Raw genomic sequence first — 19633 nt, 5'->3', positions numbered from 1 at the left:
AAACAATTGTCCGACAATTGGGTTTCGCTTTTTTTTAATCACCCTGTAGTGATTATTATTTATTACTGGTATAATGAGACATTGCTCAAAGCGCGCCATACTATAGGCACTGAAGAAACCTGTAGAGAGGAGACAATGAAGACATTACAGTTTTAAATGTGGGAGAAACCCCCAAAAGAATAATTTGGGAAAACACATCAGTTAGGGACTGAAAACCCAACCACGTGTGGACCATGGCAGGAATCGAACCAGGGCCATAGAAAGGCGAAGAACTATAAAGAACCACCTGCAGCATTCCAACGTACCTCACTCCCATTGACGCATACAAAATCTCAAAAACCTCGGGAATTGATCAATTGCATTTTGTAATGTATTCACAATCTGAAGCTGTATAGAAGGGAACAATTGGCAAGATATAATCATTAACATTTAATGATGAGATATACTAGGATCATAATCTTAATAACCGATATAATCGTCAAAGAGAAACCATGCGAAACTTCTTTTGGATTGACATTTTGAATTTCTTTTCATGTCAATCTGTAACAATGGATGACGTACGATAGACAAGTGATTTCATGACTTGTACTAGTACTGCTTCACGGAATTATCTGTGGATGACTTGTGAAGACTTGTGATTGACATGTGAAGATTAATGTGATTGACTTGTGACTGACTTGTGATTGCCTTGTGATTGACTTGTGATGGACTTGTGATGGACTTGTGATTGACTTGTGATTGACTTGTGATTGGACTTGTGATTGACTTGTGATTGACTTGTGATTGACTTGTGATTGACGTGTGACTGACCTGTGACTGACTTGTGATTGACTTGTGGGTGTTAATGTTCTGAGGTGGATTTTGACTTGTGAAGACTTGTGAGTGACTTGGGGTTGACTTTTGAAGACTTGTGACTGACATGTAAATGACCTCTGATGAGTTGTGATCGACTTGAGAATGGCTTGTGAAGACGCGTGATTACTTGTGATTGACTTGTGATGGACTTGAGATACTGACCCGATTGCAACTCTAGCCGCTGTCAGTGACAAATAGCGCAGCCAGTGGAAAGGATAAGACGTTTATGTACTATAGTGACTATGAGCAAGAATATAGACCCTACTTAGACTGTGAAGACTTGTGTTCACCTGTGAAGACGTCTGATTTTCTTGGGTTTTTAACTTGTGACTGACTTATGATGACCTGGTTGCAACTCTGCCCGGCCATCAGAACGGATGAGATCTTCATGTACTAGACTCGAAGCAAACACAGGTCCCACTCTTGAAGTCTCACTTTCAATGTTGAAGAGCCTCTCGAACTTCCCACAGAATGAAGCTGAGACGGGGGTGGTCACGGTACCGCAGGGCTGGCCAGGAGTCGGACCAGGATCAAGACCCACCCATCCCAGGAGTGGACCACGGCTGGGCGTGGATGGTTTGCCTGGGAGCCCACCTGGGACATGTGTTCAACCTCGGCTACTTCTCAGCGCTTGGAGTCTTCTACATCGCATGGAAGGAATACTTCGACACCTCGGCCACTGCAAGCAGCTGGCTACTCAGCCTACCCTGGTTAGCCGCTGCCCCGTTTAGTAAGTCAACCGGGCCTTAGCAATTTCATGGGGCTCCAATGAACAGATATTTGCACAGCACATATAGTGTCATGTAGTTATTACAAACTGGTTCTCAGCCAAACTGACGCTGTGTAGGATTGGCTCTCACCTAAACTGTGTTTATATAGAACACAAATTCCCCAAGAATGTACATTAATTTCACCCCAGCTAAGCAGCTCAATGCAATTCGTCCCAATTCGTCCCAGCCCAGGCAGTTTTCGTTAAATATCAAATTGAATTTGCTCCGTCGTATCCCCAGGTCCAATCATGGGTGTCCTAGCTCCGCGACTCGGCATCCGTCGTGTATCCATGGTCGGGGGCGCGCTGAACGGACTCTCGACGATTCTGGGCTCGTTGGCCAATGAGCTGTGGCAGCTCTACCTTTGTGGTATATTGTCAGGTAGGAGAGATTTCAAGAGTTGAAAGGTTTCATGGTTTTAAAACGTAATGGGCAGTTTGAATGATTGTTTCACTAAAAAAGAAAGATTATTCATTGGGCTTTCATATCCTAGATCTGGAAAGCGCTACATGCTGATATTCTTTAAAAAATAGGGGGCACCATTTGGGTTTTCCTTTTTCGACTTATGTAGTGAATTAGAAGTTCGATCGAAGACCAAGCGTCGACTTGTGGTTAACCAGTGATGTAACTTACGCCTGCGCACTAACATCGACTACTGTACATTATAGCGCACGTGCCTGTTGTAACCAGCGAGGCTATACTGACATTACTCGTCGTATGTACACATCAATATACATGACCAAGTTCTCGCTGGAACTTGCTTTCTATTATATTTAAGTCCAGAATTTTGTTTTGTTGTATCTTACCCTCGATAGGTATAGCTATGGCGATGATTGTGCCACCAGGTTTAATCATGCTGACTCGCTATTTCAAGAAACGCTACACCTTTGCTAATGGTCTGTGCATCGTTGGTGTGAGCGTGGGCCAGATGGTTTTCCCGCCGCTGATTCGACTCCTGATCGCCATCTACGGATGGAGGGGCGCCATGTTTGTCATTGGAGCCATTCAACTGAATTCAATAGCCGCTTGCGCCCTCTTCCGTCCACTGAAGACCAAGTCAGACACGGAACCAGGTCAGACTACCAGTCTCGAGATGGAGGTAATGTACAGTGGAGGAGTGGCAAGAACGGAGAACCAGGGGACAGAGAACAAAGGAACAGAAATACGGAGTGCTTTGAAGGAGGCCTTCGCATATCTGAGAAACTTCACCAACGTCTCGTTTTCACTGAGTCTCATCGTACTTTTTCTCTACTCAATGGGATGGATAATGAACTTATCCCACCTACCGTCCAGGGCCACGGAGGCCGGTTGGTCTGAGAACCAAGGTGCGGTCCTGCTCACGGTCTTCGCCGCCGTGGCGATGTCCACGCGGGTCTTGCACGGCTGGTTGGTAGTTTGCGGCCTCGTGGGTATGGGCGGCTTCAGGCTCCAGTTCGGCACGCTGGCCGGAGCCGCACTGGCGACCTTCTTGAACCCTGTCTCGGACTCGTACGGCTTCCTGGTCGGGTACGCCGTCCTGCTGGGCGCGTCCCTCGGAATCGCCTCTCCCCTCCTCGTCGCCAACATCAAGAAACTTGTTCGTGAGGCTGAGATCCCGTTGACCATGAGCTGGACCGTGGCAACACTCAGTTTTGCCCATGGAACCGGCTCAGTGGCTGCAGGTAAAATGTTACCCACTACGATTGTAGGGAAGTCTTAATAAAATTGTTGCCTACTGGTCAAAGATTCAAGAAAAATAAAAAAAGGTCAGGAACCTTCAGGAAATATACGAAATCACATTTACGAATTGAATATGGTCATGCGATGCCACCACCTATTAGCAAGTTGTTCTCCTCTACACTGACGAGATGCGACTGGTGTGAAAGACAGTGTTGACATAAACTGATTGCAAAATAGCATGAGCAAGATGCTTAAGTGTTTTTGCTGCCCGTCAGTTGCTCGTCGGTAATGGACCGATCCAGTAAGCCCCTCCCACTGCGCACGTGGGCAAATTAACACGCGCTCCTCTCCAATGCCACACTCATTGATCTCCATATCAATGGCCACACTGCATTTTCCTGCCGCGCGCATCATACGCGCGTGCACGCATGTCGGACTTTTGTGCACGCATGTCGGACATAAATCACGGCTGTGATTGGCCAGAATAACATGGGGCGGTGCTTAGTGGATCGGTTCATTGCTCGTTGGTATAAAGTAAGATGGTGCATGGCCTATAACCCGATGCCTGAAAGGGGAGGGGGAGGGGTGTGTAATCTTTGACCTAAAGATAAATGCCCTTTAATAACCGCGCACGCGAGCTGGAGATAATCATGATGTATTTCTATCTCTCTTGTGCTTCAGGTAAAATCCACGACCTGACAGGCAACTACACAGCAGCTTTCATTACAGCTGGAGGCATCTTCGTAGCAGCACTGCTTGTTCTGATACTCGTCGTCTTCTTGAACAAACGACAAAAGGACACGCCCTCTGTCGACGCAGTGCCAAATGCGACACAGCTCAGCGGGCCGCGATTTTCCCATGCACAATGTAATGCAGTGTAGTATGTGCTATCATATTTATGTTAAAAACCAAATACAAAATGCATTAGAAGGGCATGAAGGTCTGAAAACACAAGGTCTATCCGCTCCGTTCACAAGTTCCCCCTCACCGGCAAAGAAAGCACAGTTGGGGTGACCGACCAACGCCATCTTGCCTGACTGCAATTTTGCCGCGACGCGTACGCACGGCCGTACCATGTACCACTGAATGTACATACTACAAATCCCCTGGTGTACGTGCGTCACACACAAGGAACGGTGCGCGTCAACCAGCTAAATGTCCCGCCCATGGGACGTCGTTGCTAGGTAAAATGGCGCCCTCTTTATTGGCGCACGGAGCCCATATCCCACAAAAACTTCATTTTATACTAATGGTTCACAATGGAATTCAAGGGCCCCCAGGGAGAACAGTTCTTAGATAACTAATAAACTGAGGTAAATGAAAATATAAATTTAACTATAAGGTTGCAACCTTACACCCTGAAGAAAGACAAGACGTCCGAAAATTCGGATTCAAATTCTGGTGAGCACTATAGGCCTAGGCCTACTTAAATTTATATTTTCATTTACCAGTTTTTTGTGTTTGTTTATTCCAAATGGAGGTTTTAAAGCACGTGCACGGCTTAATATAAAGCAACACGTTACGATCAATAATCATAAAAAGTAAAACATGTTGCTCAACGGTAAATTAACACAAAAAAAACACATTGATTTGGAGTCCTCTAAAAACCATTTATGGCTTATGCATCGGAGGGGTATGAAGTTTTGAAGGTCTGAAAATACAAAGTCTATGCTATTTGAATTCATAATACCAGTTTTATTGTGTTTGTGTGTTTCACTAAACATGCGGGGCTTAATCAAGCGACGCATTACGATCAATAATCGTTAAAAAAAACTAACAGTTGGCAAAATTAATGGCAAATAAAGAAAAATATGGATTTGGAGTCCATTAGTGTCCATCATTTATGGCTTATGGATCCCGTGCGGGTAAAGAACTGCGAAACAAAGTCGAGAAAGTTTAACTACACTCAACCAAAAAAGAAAGTTAATTTTGGTCTTGAATGGTCACAATTACAATTTGGTCTTGAATGACCACAAGTTTTGGTTGAATTTAGCAGAAAGTCTAACCCAAACAATTGGTTATAGAACAACCCAAGTTTGGGTAGTTCCAGTTTTCACCCTTTCTTGGGTAAAATTAACCCGGGCATTTTTTTCAGTGTAGCTGTTGTTTCCTTTTCCCGCGCCATCCGTTCGATTTCCCGCCAAATTCGTTTGTCTTTCCCGCCAAGTCGCATTCTTCTCCTTTCCTTGATCAATCGCCGTCTGCAATTCTCTCTAGCACAGGTACGGTACTGAAATGAACCATATCACCCACAAAATAAAGCTACATGTGCACATTTTCAAAACACATAAATTCTAATGTGAAGTTGTAAACAAAAAAATTAATTTTTTTTATTATTATTATTATTATTTTTTTTTTGGGGGGGGCGGGGGGGGGGCATATTTTGGTATCCAATGGAAGTTCATGATTTCGGGTTGGCGCTTTGGTAATTATTTATGTTAAAAATGCCAAAAATGAAACTTTTGTTGATGGAACAAACACCAAAACGGCGATGATATGATGATATATAGAGAATATCTTTGAAAAAAATTAATGACATGAATGTTTATTTGATATCAGGAAATATTTGCTATGAAATCCGCTCGAGTTGGAATGTATTCAACTCCTGCGAATTCGTACGAAAACTTGACGTGACGAAAAATGAACATGACCGTGATGTCAAAACTTCGGACTCGCATTCACATATGACCATTAATCAGGCACCATTTGTGGCCGCCAGACAATACTCGGCTCTCGCAGGGCGGGCCTTTATTTTGTGCGCAAAAATGAAAGCCATCATGGGTTGTAGAAAACTTGTTAATGTAAAATAGGAGACCAAAACTTTTGAAGAGCACGGAGCATGCAACTTTTAAAGCCCTGGGTCAGAGTTGACCCTAAATCGGGTTCAGATTTTTCCTGACTCTCTGCGGTCTGAATGACAATATTTCCATTGTCAAAATGACACTTTCTGGGTTAAAATGGCACTATTTGTCGTGACAAAATGACGCTTTTGTGGGTCAGAATGACAATACATGTCGTGTCAACATGACGTTTTTCTGGGTCACTGAAGTGACAGTATTTGTCGTGACAAAACGAAACCTTTCTGGGTCAAAATGACACTTGCTCTTGTCAAAATGACAGTTTTCATGGTAAAAGGGCCTGGGAAAGTGACTCAGAAAGGTGAATTGCCGTTCAGGTCAAATCTGACCCATACCCGGGTCATTTGTGACTTGGGACTTTAAATGGTGTAAACGCGCCTATACCCTGGCCCTTACTTGGTACTAAGACGTAGATTCTCCAGTAGATGACAGTGTACACGCTTCCCCACGTACTGGACCAGCCCCGGAAGCGGGTCACCCAATGCATGACGCTATCCTGGGCTATGGAGAAGTCGACATTGTAATGCTCGCGCCAATATTCGCTACCCACATTCCTGGCCTCGGTCGAAAAGGTGTTGGTCAGGGACGCCTCGGTCGTCTGATTGACGATGAAGTGGGCCTTGCCGTAGGCCCAGTTATTGATCTTGCCGCTGTACATCTCTCCCTCGGCTACTACGAAATCTTGAAGGCCGGTCTGGGCTGACTTGTCCTGGATCCCCCAGCCTTCCGTTTCCAGCGCGTTCGTCATACTAGCGTCTGTTGCAATGAAGGTCTTGCTGCCGACGATCTGGTAGTGGCTACGGCCGGCCGCGGTGTCGTTCGCCACCAGAATCTTGCCGAAGCAGTAGTGCCTGCCACCGGTGGGCCCGTCCGGGTGGCAGTAGCCCCTTGCGGCGTTAAGGACATACACACCGCCGGCTGCTGGCACCTCCGTGCTGCCCCAAGTGTGGATCTTCTTCTTGAACACTATGCCGTTGACGTCGTGCACGTCCACGTAGCCACCCAGGACCTGCAGAGTTCTGCCCTGGCATCGGGGAACAACGAACACCAAGCAGGCGGTACAGGCCAGCCCAAGAACCAGTGTAGCTTGCATTCTTGTCAGCGAGTTTAAAATATCAACTTCACCTGTGAACTGGATACAGAAACGTCAACAGTGATAATAGAAAGCCTAATACTTTTTGACACCTTTTTGTAAATCGTGATTTGTGATTTTTTGCAATTTCGAAAATTGTAAATAACCAATAACGTTATTTGTGGATTTAATCGAAATGGTAAAAGACCCGCTTATTTTCTGACTGTACTGTCCATATTTATTACATTTTTTTGCGTTTTAAATTAGAAATAATCGTAATAATTTTGCAACTTATCTCTGGACCATTGGTCTTTTAATTATTACTTCAATGAAAAATTTACACTCTCCAAGTGTGTAAATAACAAATAAATAGGACTTGTAAAAGTTGAGCCGAATGTATATGAATCAAAAAGAGTATGGTGTGCTGTAATCCCATCCAAACCAAATATTTAGAAAAACGCTAAAGAGACAAGTTCAACACTGGGCTGGGAGTCACGGAAATTCCTCATAGTGATTCAAAACCTTCATGTGTACCACGTCCACAAAAATATTGTACAGGGCGAGTAAAAAAAAAGGCAAACCCAAATGGCAGGACCAATTTTGGAATGAAGTTTTTCCTGAAGCACTTTCAAAATCTAGGATATGAAAGCCCAACAATTAAGCTTTCTTTTAGTACAAGAATAATTCACTCGTGTGTTTTTCAAGTTACGGAATGTTGTGTTCTTTCAGCACAACGAAAACAATTCTCATAGGGATGCATTGTGGTGTTTTCGTTTTGCTGAAAGAGCACTTACCTTTTTGTGATCCGTGGACAGAACTTTAAAACGGTGTTTGTATTCAAAAAGCCGTAACTTGAAAAGTACATGAGTGATTTGAGTGATTCTTGTACTACAAGAAAGTTCATTGATTGGGCTTTCATATCCTATATTTTGAAAGTGCTACAGGCAATACTTCATTCAAAAATTGGTCCTGCCATTTGGGTTTCGTTTATTTTACTCACCCTGTATAGCTTTACAAAAAATAATATTGACTTTGTAAAGTTTCAACTCTCTGAACTACTTTAGTTTCCAAAAAAAAAAAAAACCTCTCAGATCCGACGTCATCACCTAACAGCGTACTTTTCCCCAGAAACATTACCAAAAAAGCCTAAGAAATCAGAAACGTTATTACTCAAGTTCGAAGAATAAGTGGACCTCACGTTAAATTAGAGGAACGAATAAACACAAACTTACCACGGGGTAGTAGGCGACACTTCAATGGCTTTGGTTTTGCGGAAGTCATCAGTCGGCAGTTTTCAGACTGAGCGTTTCTGGACAGGACTGCAATCTTTTAAAGTTCGAAAGTCTCCCTCTATCCAGCCAATGGCGACAGTGTTTGATTTTGTGCTGGTAGCTAGTGGGCGGAGCCACCGCATCAAGAATATTAATTACGAAGCAGAATAATTTGCATACGAACAAAACGGAGCTCAACTAAACTGTCTGATTCTCTACACAGAATGTTGGGCGGAGCTTGAAGTTCATTTCAACATCCGGAACTTTAACTTTGATTGGTTAATAATAGTTTGCGCGTCTCAAGCCGTAAAATACGCTACAAGCTTTCTGATTGGTTAATAGGCCCGCCGTGCATAGTACAGCGCAGCCAAATGGCCAGCTGATTTGCGGCTTATATATAGCGTGGATGTTGTCATAATGGACCGATCCAGTAAGCCCCGCCCACTGCGTACTGGGCAAATTAACACGTGCTCCTCTCCAATGCCACGCTGCATTTTCCTGCCGCGCGCATCATACGCGCGTGCACGCATGTCGGACTTTTGTGCACGCACGTCGGGGCTAAATCACGGCTGTGATTGGTCTGAACACCATGGCGCGGTGCTTACTGGATCGGTCTATTGTTAAAATTTCACCCCATCACCTGAATACTATTGAAAGTTTTCACAATTTTACGGATTTTTGAGTGGTGTACGTTCAGTGTATGATTCCGTCTAAAAGCATCTGAGTTAGTCTCGCGAAGCCTATGAAAGGAGTGTAAACAAAAACCAATTGACCGTTCATGCTCTTAATAAGGGAATAAATGTGTGCTCCGGAGGTTTTTATCACTCTGTTTAATACCACTTAGAGTCTGGGTGCTGATAATTACCCGAGCCGGAGGCGAGGGTAATTATCAGCACCCAGACTCTAAGTGGTATTAAACAGAGTGATAAATACCGACGGAGTACATATTTATTCCCATTCATAAATACCTTTTCGGCAAAAAAAAATCATATAATTCGTTCAAAACATCCCGATTTTGTTCAACAAATTCACTTTATGCTTTTTGAATCATCCCTCCTGCAAAATAATGGAGTGTTCAGCTGGCGAGTAAGATGAAAACAACCCTTTTATGGAGATTGACGCGCGCGTATCATGTTCTATGCGATGTCGCGCAGAACGCACCTGGCGCGTTGCGTTTTGAATTTAGAACTATAAAATTCTAACTCCCTGGTAGTGTTGCGCATGCCTACGTGAGGATTGTGAACGTTCAACCAATGAAACGATAAGAGGCACTGGATTTTTAGGAGTCCACATTTTATTGTGACACTGGAAAAGTGTTTAAGACCAGCTGGCCATGTCTTTATCATCCGTTTAATACCGGCCACGTGACGGGCTCTCGACCAATAAGAATGGCTAAACTGTCTGAGGTATTTATGAATGGTTGGTAAAAAGGTAGATTAATGTCATAAACCGCTCAGTGCAGGGGCGGATCTAGCTTTCAGGAAGGGGGAGGGGGGAGGGGGGAGTTGAAGGCACGCCCTGCTAGCGGGGTCCAGGGTCATCCCCTCCCCGAAATTTTGAAATAAACGATGCTTTCCCTTTATGCATTCTATAAGGCAGACATAGAGATTCCACCTATTTTTGCTCCATTTACTTGTGCTATATAGCAATAGCCAGGGGCTGAACAGCGGATATTGGGTGTTGCAACCCACCCCACCCCTCAAATCAGCTACTGCAATATACCATAAATCAAGTAATCCACTCGTACTTTACTCCATGATGCTTCCATTTTCAATATTTTCAAGTTCACTTTCTTTGTCTACATTATAAAGCTGTTCTGAGAAGAACCAAGAATTTTCTTTTTTTTTGGAAAATGCAGAGGCAATGTAGTTAATGCGAGATAATTTTACAGTGATTAAATTCCGGGGGAAAACACATTTAAAAAAAAAAAATCAATTGCTATTTCTGTACAGCGAAGTTCCTCATTTTTTAAAATGAGATATCCACGTTTTATTATGGAATAATCACTTTACAAATATTGTATTCATTTTGGACCTGATGACCAAACTATCTGTTCTAGCTGGATGGACTGGTTCTTGTTAAAGGGCCCATGCAATTTTTGTTCACGCAATCCTTGACGATTCACGTATGTGTCCCATTGAAGATTATTTTCAGTTTTCGTTTTGCCATTTTCAAGGGTATTTTGGGTGCTTTTTTAATTTTTATGCCAATGCGCATTTTAAATTCATGAGCAAATCTGTGATGTCATTCTGGGCAGAAGCCTCAATGATACAGATATTTCAACACAAAGAATGCAAACATTTTGGATATTTTGCTGATGTAACTTTTCTTTTCTTTGGTGAGTCGTTGTTGTGTAAGTACAGGGCGAGTCAAAAAACCACGAAACCCAAATGTCGGGTCTATTGTTTTAGTGAAGTTCTGCATGTAGCACTTTCAAAATCTAGGATATAAAAACCAAATTCATAAGCTTTATTTTAGTACAAAAATAATTCAAATCACTCAAGTTATTTAAAACAACTTTATTGCCGAATGCATTCCAAATACCAGTATACGGTGTTTTATTATTATTATTATCATTATTATTTACCACTAAAAGCATGTTTAAAAGACCATTTTTTTCTCGCTCAATTACAGAATCACTTATCGTAAAAAAATAGCAAATTAACAGAAGGTGGATAAGGAAGAAGCTTCAATTTCCATTGGCGGCCTAAGAGCTTTCATCAACGGAAAAAAAATCCCAGCTGCTTTTAATTTTGAAACATTTTGTACCGACGAATGTTTCAATATATCGTCATTTTACAATACATAGAAAAATAAGGACTCAAATTAAAAGTAACAAAGAACGCATGCGTCAACAATAATTGTATCAATTTATTTATTCCTAAATAACGGTTGGCTAGAGAAGTTGACGAGTGAACAGTTCGACGCAATATCCAGAAACTTTAAATTGTATTGACTGCAATAATTTGTTAGAAAGATTTTAAAAAAATTCTACTCCGAATTTTTTTTAATATAAAAATAAATATGGAATAAGATTTTGATTTTCTTTACCGAGTTTAGGCTTATCTGAACGAGGTCGTGTTAAGATATAAATCATCTATCAATAAATTAATAATAAAAAAATATTAACCTCAAACTATCACATTAATAAATAATAGAAAAAACATTTAGTTCTACAAAAAAACTTAATTTTTGCACTATAGATATGTGTCGCGCGATAAAGATTTTTCATAGCGCCCTCTCTTGTCAGGTTCAATCAGGCACGTTGCGCCATAAAATTGTGATGTAAACAAAATCGGGATGGATTGAAAGATGGCGGACGATTTGAACAGCTACGGAATTTCGTCGCTTATGACGCTGTAAGTTGCCCGTAATGCAGTATTTTGGCGTTGTTAACTGCGTCGAAACTTTTCGTTTAGGGGCGAGTGGATATATTACACAATCTATCAATTTCATCCTTGCTCTTATCGTGCGTTTGTCAACACTTTCGAAACGAAATGAGGCAACATTTTACTTTCCAGTTTCTGAGTTACATTACACACAACACAATTCATCCCCCCGACTTCCAGTTCTCTACGATCACAACACAAATATGAGGGCATAAGGCCTCAAGACTTTAAACATTTGATCTTCATCAGAATGAAATCAGTGGGCAGTTATACTAAGTTATGGTCGTGATTGAATTTTGAAAAATTAAATTTTGAAAGTAAAAACTAAAAACTACTGCCCCCTAGTTTCTGACATCATCTGTATGATGTACTACAATGTAGTAGGGCCACCTAGGGCCCTAGTCCGAGTAACTAGGACTCTACGGATCGCTATATAACATTTGAACATGGTCGGGTGATAGTCTACTATTTTTTATTTGTGTGGGCTTGCTCTAACTTAATCAATGTTGCAGTTTTTATGGAAGTTGACTGAAATGGAATATGTACTGATTTTACAGAGGCCAAGTGTCCGGAAAAAAAAAAATGTGTCTACATTTCAGCATTGATTTGCTGATGACCCCCCCCCCCCCCGTAAAAATTACTGGATCCGCCCCTGATAATTCTGACTTGGTTAATAATAACATACATTGTAAGTGACTCACATTGTCTTGTATCTTGTCCTCCAGGAGTGTCAGAAAGTTCCTCAGCGTCCTCCCACACCACCTGTCAGACGTGGAGCGTCTGCCTCCCCACATCAAGAACAATCTGCTGCACCTGATGAGCAAACGAGGCCTGGTGACAGACGTCATCATTGATAAGGTGGCTGAAAACCATTGGCAAAAGATGTCACTGTTTACTGTTACACACATTGAGTCATTCACAGGTCGCTCACAAGTCCTTAATTCACTGGTCAAAAGTCAAAAGTGACAGCGGACGATGAACAATACTTTTGTCACAGTTTATTAGAATAGATTGTGAGTTGACTTGTGACTTGACTTGTGACTGTGTAGGCCATCAGCCTGGGGGTTTGGCCAGTATCAAATCAGGGCATAAATGACTATAGTGCGTGTAGCAGGGTGAATTTTTAGTTGTTGTTTTTGTACAGGAGTGACACCCCTTGAATACTCCATCGTTATTTTTAAGAGTTCAATAGTGCCCCTATGATCTTGGCCTTGCAAATCCCTTGACATTGTATGCGAATTTGACCCGGGCAACCTAATTATTTTTCCTCAAGACCATGCCTTTTTCAAATAGCCCATCAATTTGCAGACTGGCAGTGGAGTGAGCACATCACATTTTCTTTGCTCCTTCTTTCATTCATTTTCTGCCTTGAGAGACTTGGTCTGCTGTAGACTTGGTAAGTTTAACCAAAATTGTTCTTGTTTCTCTTGGAAAGTTTGTTCATCAGTTTTAGTGTACTGTATAACTAGAAATAGATTTTAGGGTTTTTATTAGGATGTTCAATCACTTTTTTTGTATTGATGAAAGTCAAATGTATTTGTTATTTTGTTTCAAGCAGCGTTTCAAGTTTAATTTGAATGATAGAGAAATGTTTCTTTTAGTGCAAAGAAAGAGTCTAATTGATTATTTGTGCGTTGCCATAAAATCTGTTGTGTGAAGTCAAGATATGGGTTATATCATGATTGGCTGGATTTGACGGAAGAGATGAATGAATTTATGTACTTAATTATTTTTCTTTGTGTGTAAGATTTTCCAGGGTGTTTTCTTCACTTAGTTTGGGCTGTAGATTAGATGAGATTAACTGAACCTGATTATGTAGGAACTGTTTTTCTTAGAAATGATAGATTATGTTTTGTGGTCTATAGATGAAGCGAAGTTTGTTCTGATCAGAAAACCCGTGGTCTGTAGAATAAGGAACACTATCGATGTTTTCTTATTTTGTGTGTGTGTGTAAGAAGAGTTTCTTATGTTTCTCTGTATTTTGATTTAAAGAGATTTTCTTAGAATAGTTGTATAGTAGTTTACTCATTTCTAGAAATTATTCGATCAAGTGTTTAGGCCTTTACTGTTTTGTTCGCCTTGTTTTTATTATGGAGGACAGTTGTTGAGAACTCTTAGAATTTTTACAATAGCTTGTATAGGATAGCGATGTAGTTTATGTCAAATAAGTATTTCTTTTAAGAATAAGACATATGGATAAATTCACTCTGTGTTCAGGAAACTTTGAGTTCACCGTTCAGGTCAGGACAAGGTTAAGAATTAAGCTCTACTGCTCTGCGCCAACTTAACTCAGAAGGTTAAAAATTAAGATTTATAGCTTGAACTCGGTGGGTAAAACAATTTCGGCTTGTGGTTCAGTGACAATTTTGAACTCTGTGACCCGTCTACTGGTCAAATCGGGTGCAGTGTATTTTTGCAGTATATCACTCTTAGTCTCAATTACTGTAGCCAATCTCTAGTTCAGGGTTGACAGGTGTTTCACATCAACTTTATTAGTACTTGACTTTATAAGTTGTGTGTAGAACAAAACTTATTATCCGTTTATTTGACATTATCATGTTTTACTCTATTGTTACACATTTTATTGATATGATGCTTAATTGGAATATTCTTGTTTTCTTTTCTTTTATTAGGTTGTTTAAGCTTGAGTGTTTTTGATTTATGACTTTCTTTGAACACTGTTGTTGGTTTTTAGTTTTGGTGTTTTTTTTGGTTACTTTGTTTTAGATTCTTTTTCTTTTTGACATTGCTACTTATCTTTGGTCGTTGTTTTCAACTGTAAAGGTTCTGGATTTTTCAGGTCTAGGTCACAGTGGTCTGGCTTTCAAAAGTGGTGTACCTCAAATTTAACTTTTTAACTTGAACTAGGAGTTTTGATTATTAGATTATATTTTCATCTGTTTTCATGAAGGTCTTCATTATACAATTAATATTTTGATTCCTTTTGTTTCCTACATTGTTGCTTTGTAGAAATTGCCTCCTTAGATAATTCTTTCATGAAATAAATTTTTCTTTGTTTTTTTTGTTGTAGTGGAAATCTAAACACTGCCTTGGTTGTCTCTATTCTTAGGATTATCTCGCGATTCCTCCCTAAAAGATTCCTGTTTTACTTTTTCTTGTTGATCCGAAGAGAAGCGAGTCCCCATGGTTCAGATTTTTCTAGGTATTTCTTTATTTTTGATCTTGTGCCATTTTTCCGGGTTACATGCGCATGCGCAAGGTATACCGCCCCTAGAGTGGTAACAAGCATTTTGATGGACATTTTGAAAAAAAAGGGTGATAACACCCAAAAAGCTGCCACCGCTGCAATGCTATCACATATTTTCCAACTCTGGAGGTGTATACCTTGCCAAAAATTGCTATGACGATTATTCCCCTCATTTGATAACGGTGGCCAAAATTTTTGACCGAGGCTGATGGCCTAGTAGCCTAGTAGGACTTGTGAGGATTTGTTATAATATGTACTCCACTACAACATTCGATACGCATTATATCACTCCCTGCACAAGCAAAGGGTGGATCCTGAACCAAATTTCGGTCGGGGGGGGGGGGGGGTCCATGAGGCCTCAATTTTTTGTTAAAGGGGAAGGGGATTATAGTATCGTGCCCTATTTCCACATTTTAATATTAAAAACTAAAAGTATGTTTGGCTGATGGCTTGCGAGGGAGATACACAACGTTTTAACATGTTTAGTGTATTTCCTGAAAATTTAAGACCAAAAAGTGTCTTCACAAATACCCCTTTAAAGGCGACAACGAATAGGAAGATTCTTGTCTACTGTATACATACGCGGCATGTCTAACTTGTTACGATAAAATTTACGTGTACATACCTCATGCCATATATCCGCAAACCCTTAGCCTTAATGAACGTAATATCAAGAACCTTTGCAACACAAATGAACACATTATACCATAAATTGTATTGAGGTCGTGGGTAAATATCGACGAAATTGCAATGCTGTCATTGGGGAAACTATGTATTGGGAGAGCATATTTGTAGTGTAAGAATTTACACTCTTCAAAAGTTCTCATCTATAAAAGGTAAATGCGATCATTCAGTCGTTTGTGTATGAAGATAAATTTGAGTCAAATCCATTTTTTTCATCAAGGTAATTAACAGTAGCACTAAGATTCTCGACCTGGGAGAGTGTGACATCACAGATGAGGGTCTCCACAAACTGACCGTTTGCAAGAACCTCCGGAAGCTGGATTTGAATTCTGCCAAGGAGAGCAGAACGATGGTTACTTCAAGAGGTGAAGAAAAGTTCTTGGATTTTTTCAGCTCTTGTTGGAAAGTAGGATTTGCTTCCTTGTATCTTTTGAAATGTACACAGTGTTAGGAATATGGGTTCTATTCCACTGTATAGAAATTGACCTTATATTGTTATAAGGGATGGAGAAGTGGGATTAATTTGCCTTTGGCGAGTCCAGCGTATAGATCCAGAAAATGTAGAATTTTCTCAACAGCTGCGCGAGTTGGCTTACTGTAAAATTAGGCACTGTCCCTTTTGTAAGCATCCACTTTTTTTTGTAAAGTTGTCTGATTCATCTGTTGAAATAAAGTTGTCTTGAAAATTTTAATTTATTTTTGAGATGGAATGGGATGCCAATATCAGTTGTTCAAATATATGAGAGTCAAATTTGAAGTCCGTTGAACTGGTACTGTTACCCATTTTTGTTGACAAAGGATTTGTGAAAATCACCTCAACTCTCGGAAATTCTTGGAATCAGATGAGTTTTGCTATCCTCTGAGCAACCCTGTTGGTATCACTGAAAACTTGAGTGGTCTTGGAATCAGATGAGTTTTGCTATCCTTTGAGCAACCCTGTTGATATCACTGAAAACTTGAGTGGTAGAAAACAAAATCAGCAACACTGTTTTGAACAGATTGTTTTGTTTTCCCCCCAACAGGCCTTCAGGTTGTGGCCCAGTCTTGCCCCCTGCTGCAGGTGGCGTACCTCCGACGCTGTCTCAACGTCACAGATGCTGGCATAATTGCACTTGCCCAGAACTGTCGGCAGCTGATGGAGCTCAACATCGGCGGCTGCCGTCAGATCACGGATGCCTCACTCGTTGCCGTTGGGCTAAGCTGCCGCATGCTCAAAAGCTTCAACTTCTCCAAATCGCAGGTGAGACATTCAGTAACTATTAGTCACAGTCAAGAGTTTGTTCCACTTCCCTGCCGTGCATTTGTGTACAGATTAGTAAAAAAAACAGTCGGGTCACATTCGTGTAAGCACTGTGACTAGTCAAATTCCATCAACAGACAAAAGAGGTAACTGGTAGGTACAGCTGGCATATCAATCACCTCCAGTCAAAGCATGGCTATATCAAATTATCAAGGGAATTGTTAACTGTTAAAAACAGTCTTGATTGACTGATTTTGACTGCTGTGATTGCATAGCTGAATTTGTCAGCCAGAGAGGGAGGTACAGCGTGTGTCAATAAAAACGCAGGATTAGAAACAAAAATATTAAGAATATAAACCACCCCTATTCATCATAATGTTAACCCTCTTTTCAAAGTACCTTTCCTTCTCTTCACTATGCTTTTTATCCCATCTCATTTGGACAATCCTGTCCAGAGATAGAGTACATTGAAGAAGGGTTATAAATTCCAAGCTGGTCTGATTTGTGAAATCACACATACCTAATGAAAGGTTTGAATTCAGTACAGGTGAAAGTATTTGTGGATCACAAAGAAGGACATGTGTGGCAGGATTAGGCTTACATAATCCTTTAGTCCACAATCAATGTTATTTGATATGTCAGAGACGACATTCATGATGCTTTGAAACAATGATAGTCCAGTTATTAAATTTAAGTGATACTTATCATCAGTTGTTTCAAAGAAAGTTTTGTTCTGGTTTAATTGTCTTCAATGCATACCTGCATTGTACATAACTGGTCATTGTGTTAAGGTCATTGAATCAGACCAACCCGCTTCAGAAGGGCTTCACAAAACTTGTCATAACTTTTGAACCAAAAGTCCAAATTCCACCAAACAAAAATCTTGTCAAAGATGAAATTATGGACAATCAAATCCTTATCAAATTAGGCACACCAGTAGCATAATTTTCTCAGAAAAAAAATCTGCCGCACTTGTTTGAGATTTCAAAATCTCAAGTTGATTTGAACTTTGACCTTGACACCCGTGATCCCAGGTGACAGACGAGGGAGTGATCGCCCTGGCTATGGGAGTCTGCAAGCAGTCTCTCATGGAGGTCCACATGGATCACTGCATCCACCTGACGGATGAGGCCGTCGAGGCCGTGGTACAGTTCTGCCCGCGCATTGCCATCTTGCTGTTCCATGGATGCCCCTGCATCACAGGTCAGTTTGCCAGATGGCTATGGTCTCTGCGCTTGAACTTAAGATTGAACTCAGGGGAGTCAGGTTGGCATGGCGGTACTTTCCTCGCCTTCCACCCCAGTTTGCTAGATGGTTATGGTCTCTGCACTAGAACTTAAGATTGAACTAAAAGGAGTCAGGTTGGCGTAGCGGTACTTTCCTCGCCTTCCACCCCTGTGAGTCGGGTTTGATTCCTGCCTGGGGGCCATTATGTTGATTGGGTTTTCAGTCCCTATTCCGTTGGTTTCCCCAAGAATATTCTTCTAGGGTTTTTCTCCAAAGTCTAAAACTGTGATTTGTGCACATTGTCTTCTCTTTACTGGGCCCTATGGGATACCAGTGGATTCCACTGAATGCACTACCTAGTAGAAATAAGAATTAAATACATGTAAAATAAACCTATGCGGCATGCACTGGAGAGCCAATGAATGTACATGTACATGTAGTATTGCCAAGTAATGTAACTGAATGTGCACGAACATATTATGTTTTCAAAGACACTTGTGTGTTGGTGCACAGCGTCAATCGGGCTCACAGGTCTTTCAATGAAGGGGTGGGGATCCTGTTTTGGTGGACTGTTTCTTAGTAATGGGCTTTCATTTCCTCTTTGATTCCCCCTGTCTGTAAATGCAGATCGTTCCAGACAAGCCCTAGAGGAGATCCAAGGCCAACAGTCGCACATCAGGCAAGTAACATGGACCATCTACTAAAATAAACAACAAAAACAGCGTAACTTGCTGCTTTGCCTTGTTGGGAAAGCATATCTTAACACAAACATGAACCTTTGGAGGGGACCGACAGCCTGGCCTCTTAGGAGAGGGAGGGATAGCATCTGTGTAGCGGCCGGGCCTCATAAAATTGGCTACCTGGGACAGTGTGGACGTGTCCAAAGCTCTTGTCTAGAGCCTTGTTCTAGATCTTTGACAATTACAGCTACTTGGGAACAAACTGACGATAGACAGCCATAGCTTTCGACTCCCGTTTAAGACATGGCCTTGGAATAATTGGTGGGATGACACACTTGGAAGGTGTTAGAAACCAGTGAAGAGGCCTCACATTGATACCCTTAAGGAAGAGGGAACTCTTGGAGGAGTGATAAGAAGATGGGAATGACATTCTTATTGGGGCTTTCACACTTGGATTGGGTGGGTAGCCTTGAATGAGGGCCATTCCAATTACCGTGGCAGGTTGAAGGGGGAGGGGGGAAGGGGAGGGGTAAGACCAATGGAAACAGCTGCCGTCCTGAAAGCAATTGAACCATTGAGACAATCTCATGGGCCAAGGCTCACAACCTTGGGGTACTCTCAAGACACTTGGAGGAAAGTGATGTCCTCCATGCGTTGCAAAGGAAACTTGAACCCCACTGTATTGTGAGGGTTACCTCTTGTCTCCCAATTTGAAAAAAA

The 19633-nt window shown here is 41.4% G+C and overlaps 2 protein-coding genes across 2 annotated transcripts; both read left to right on the top strand.

Moving 5' to 3' along the window:
• Window positions 1-954: 954 nt before the first annotated feature.
• On the top strand, window positions 955-4301 carry LOC119730949 (monocarboxylate transporter 13-like). Its single transcript, XM_038204018.1, has 4 exons — window positions 955-1585; window positions 1866-2006; window positions 2441-3286; window positions 3966-4301. The coding sequence occupies exons 1-4, from the start codon at window positions 1327-1329 to the stop codon at window positions 4163-4165; spliced, it is 1446 nt and encodes a 481-aa protein (XP_038059946.1). The 5' UTR covers window positions 955-1326; the 3' UTR covers window positions 4166-4301.
• A 7400-nt stretch (window positions 4302-11701) lies between these two features.
• On the top strand, window positions 11702-18939 carry LOC119730209 (protein AMN1 homolog). The gene is made up of 6 exons (XM_038202999.1): window positions 11702-11844; window positions 12600-12732; window positions 15987-16131; window positions 16789-17006; window positions 18041-18209; window positions 18861-18939. Exons 1-6 carry the CDS (start codon window positions 11798-11800, stop codon window positions 18935-18937), a joined length of 789 nt encoding a protein of 262 aa, XP_038058927.1. The 5' UTR covers window positions 11702-11797; the 3' UTR covers window positions 18938-18939.
• Window positions 18940-19633: the final 694 nt, after the last annotated feature.

The sequence above is a fragment of the Patiria miniata genome, unplaced genomic scaffold (genome assembly GCF_015706575.1).
Source record: "Patiria miniata isolate m_02_andy unplaced genomic scaffold, ASM1570657v1 HiC_scaffold_22, whole genome shotgun sequence".
Classification (NCBI taxonomy): domain Eukaryota; kingdom Metazoa; phylum Echinodermata; class Asteroidea; order Valvatida; family Asterinidae; genus Patiria; species Patiria miniata.
This window is presented reverse-complemented; position numbering and strand designations above follow the sequence as displayed.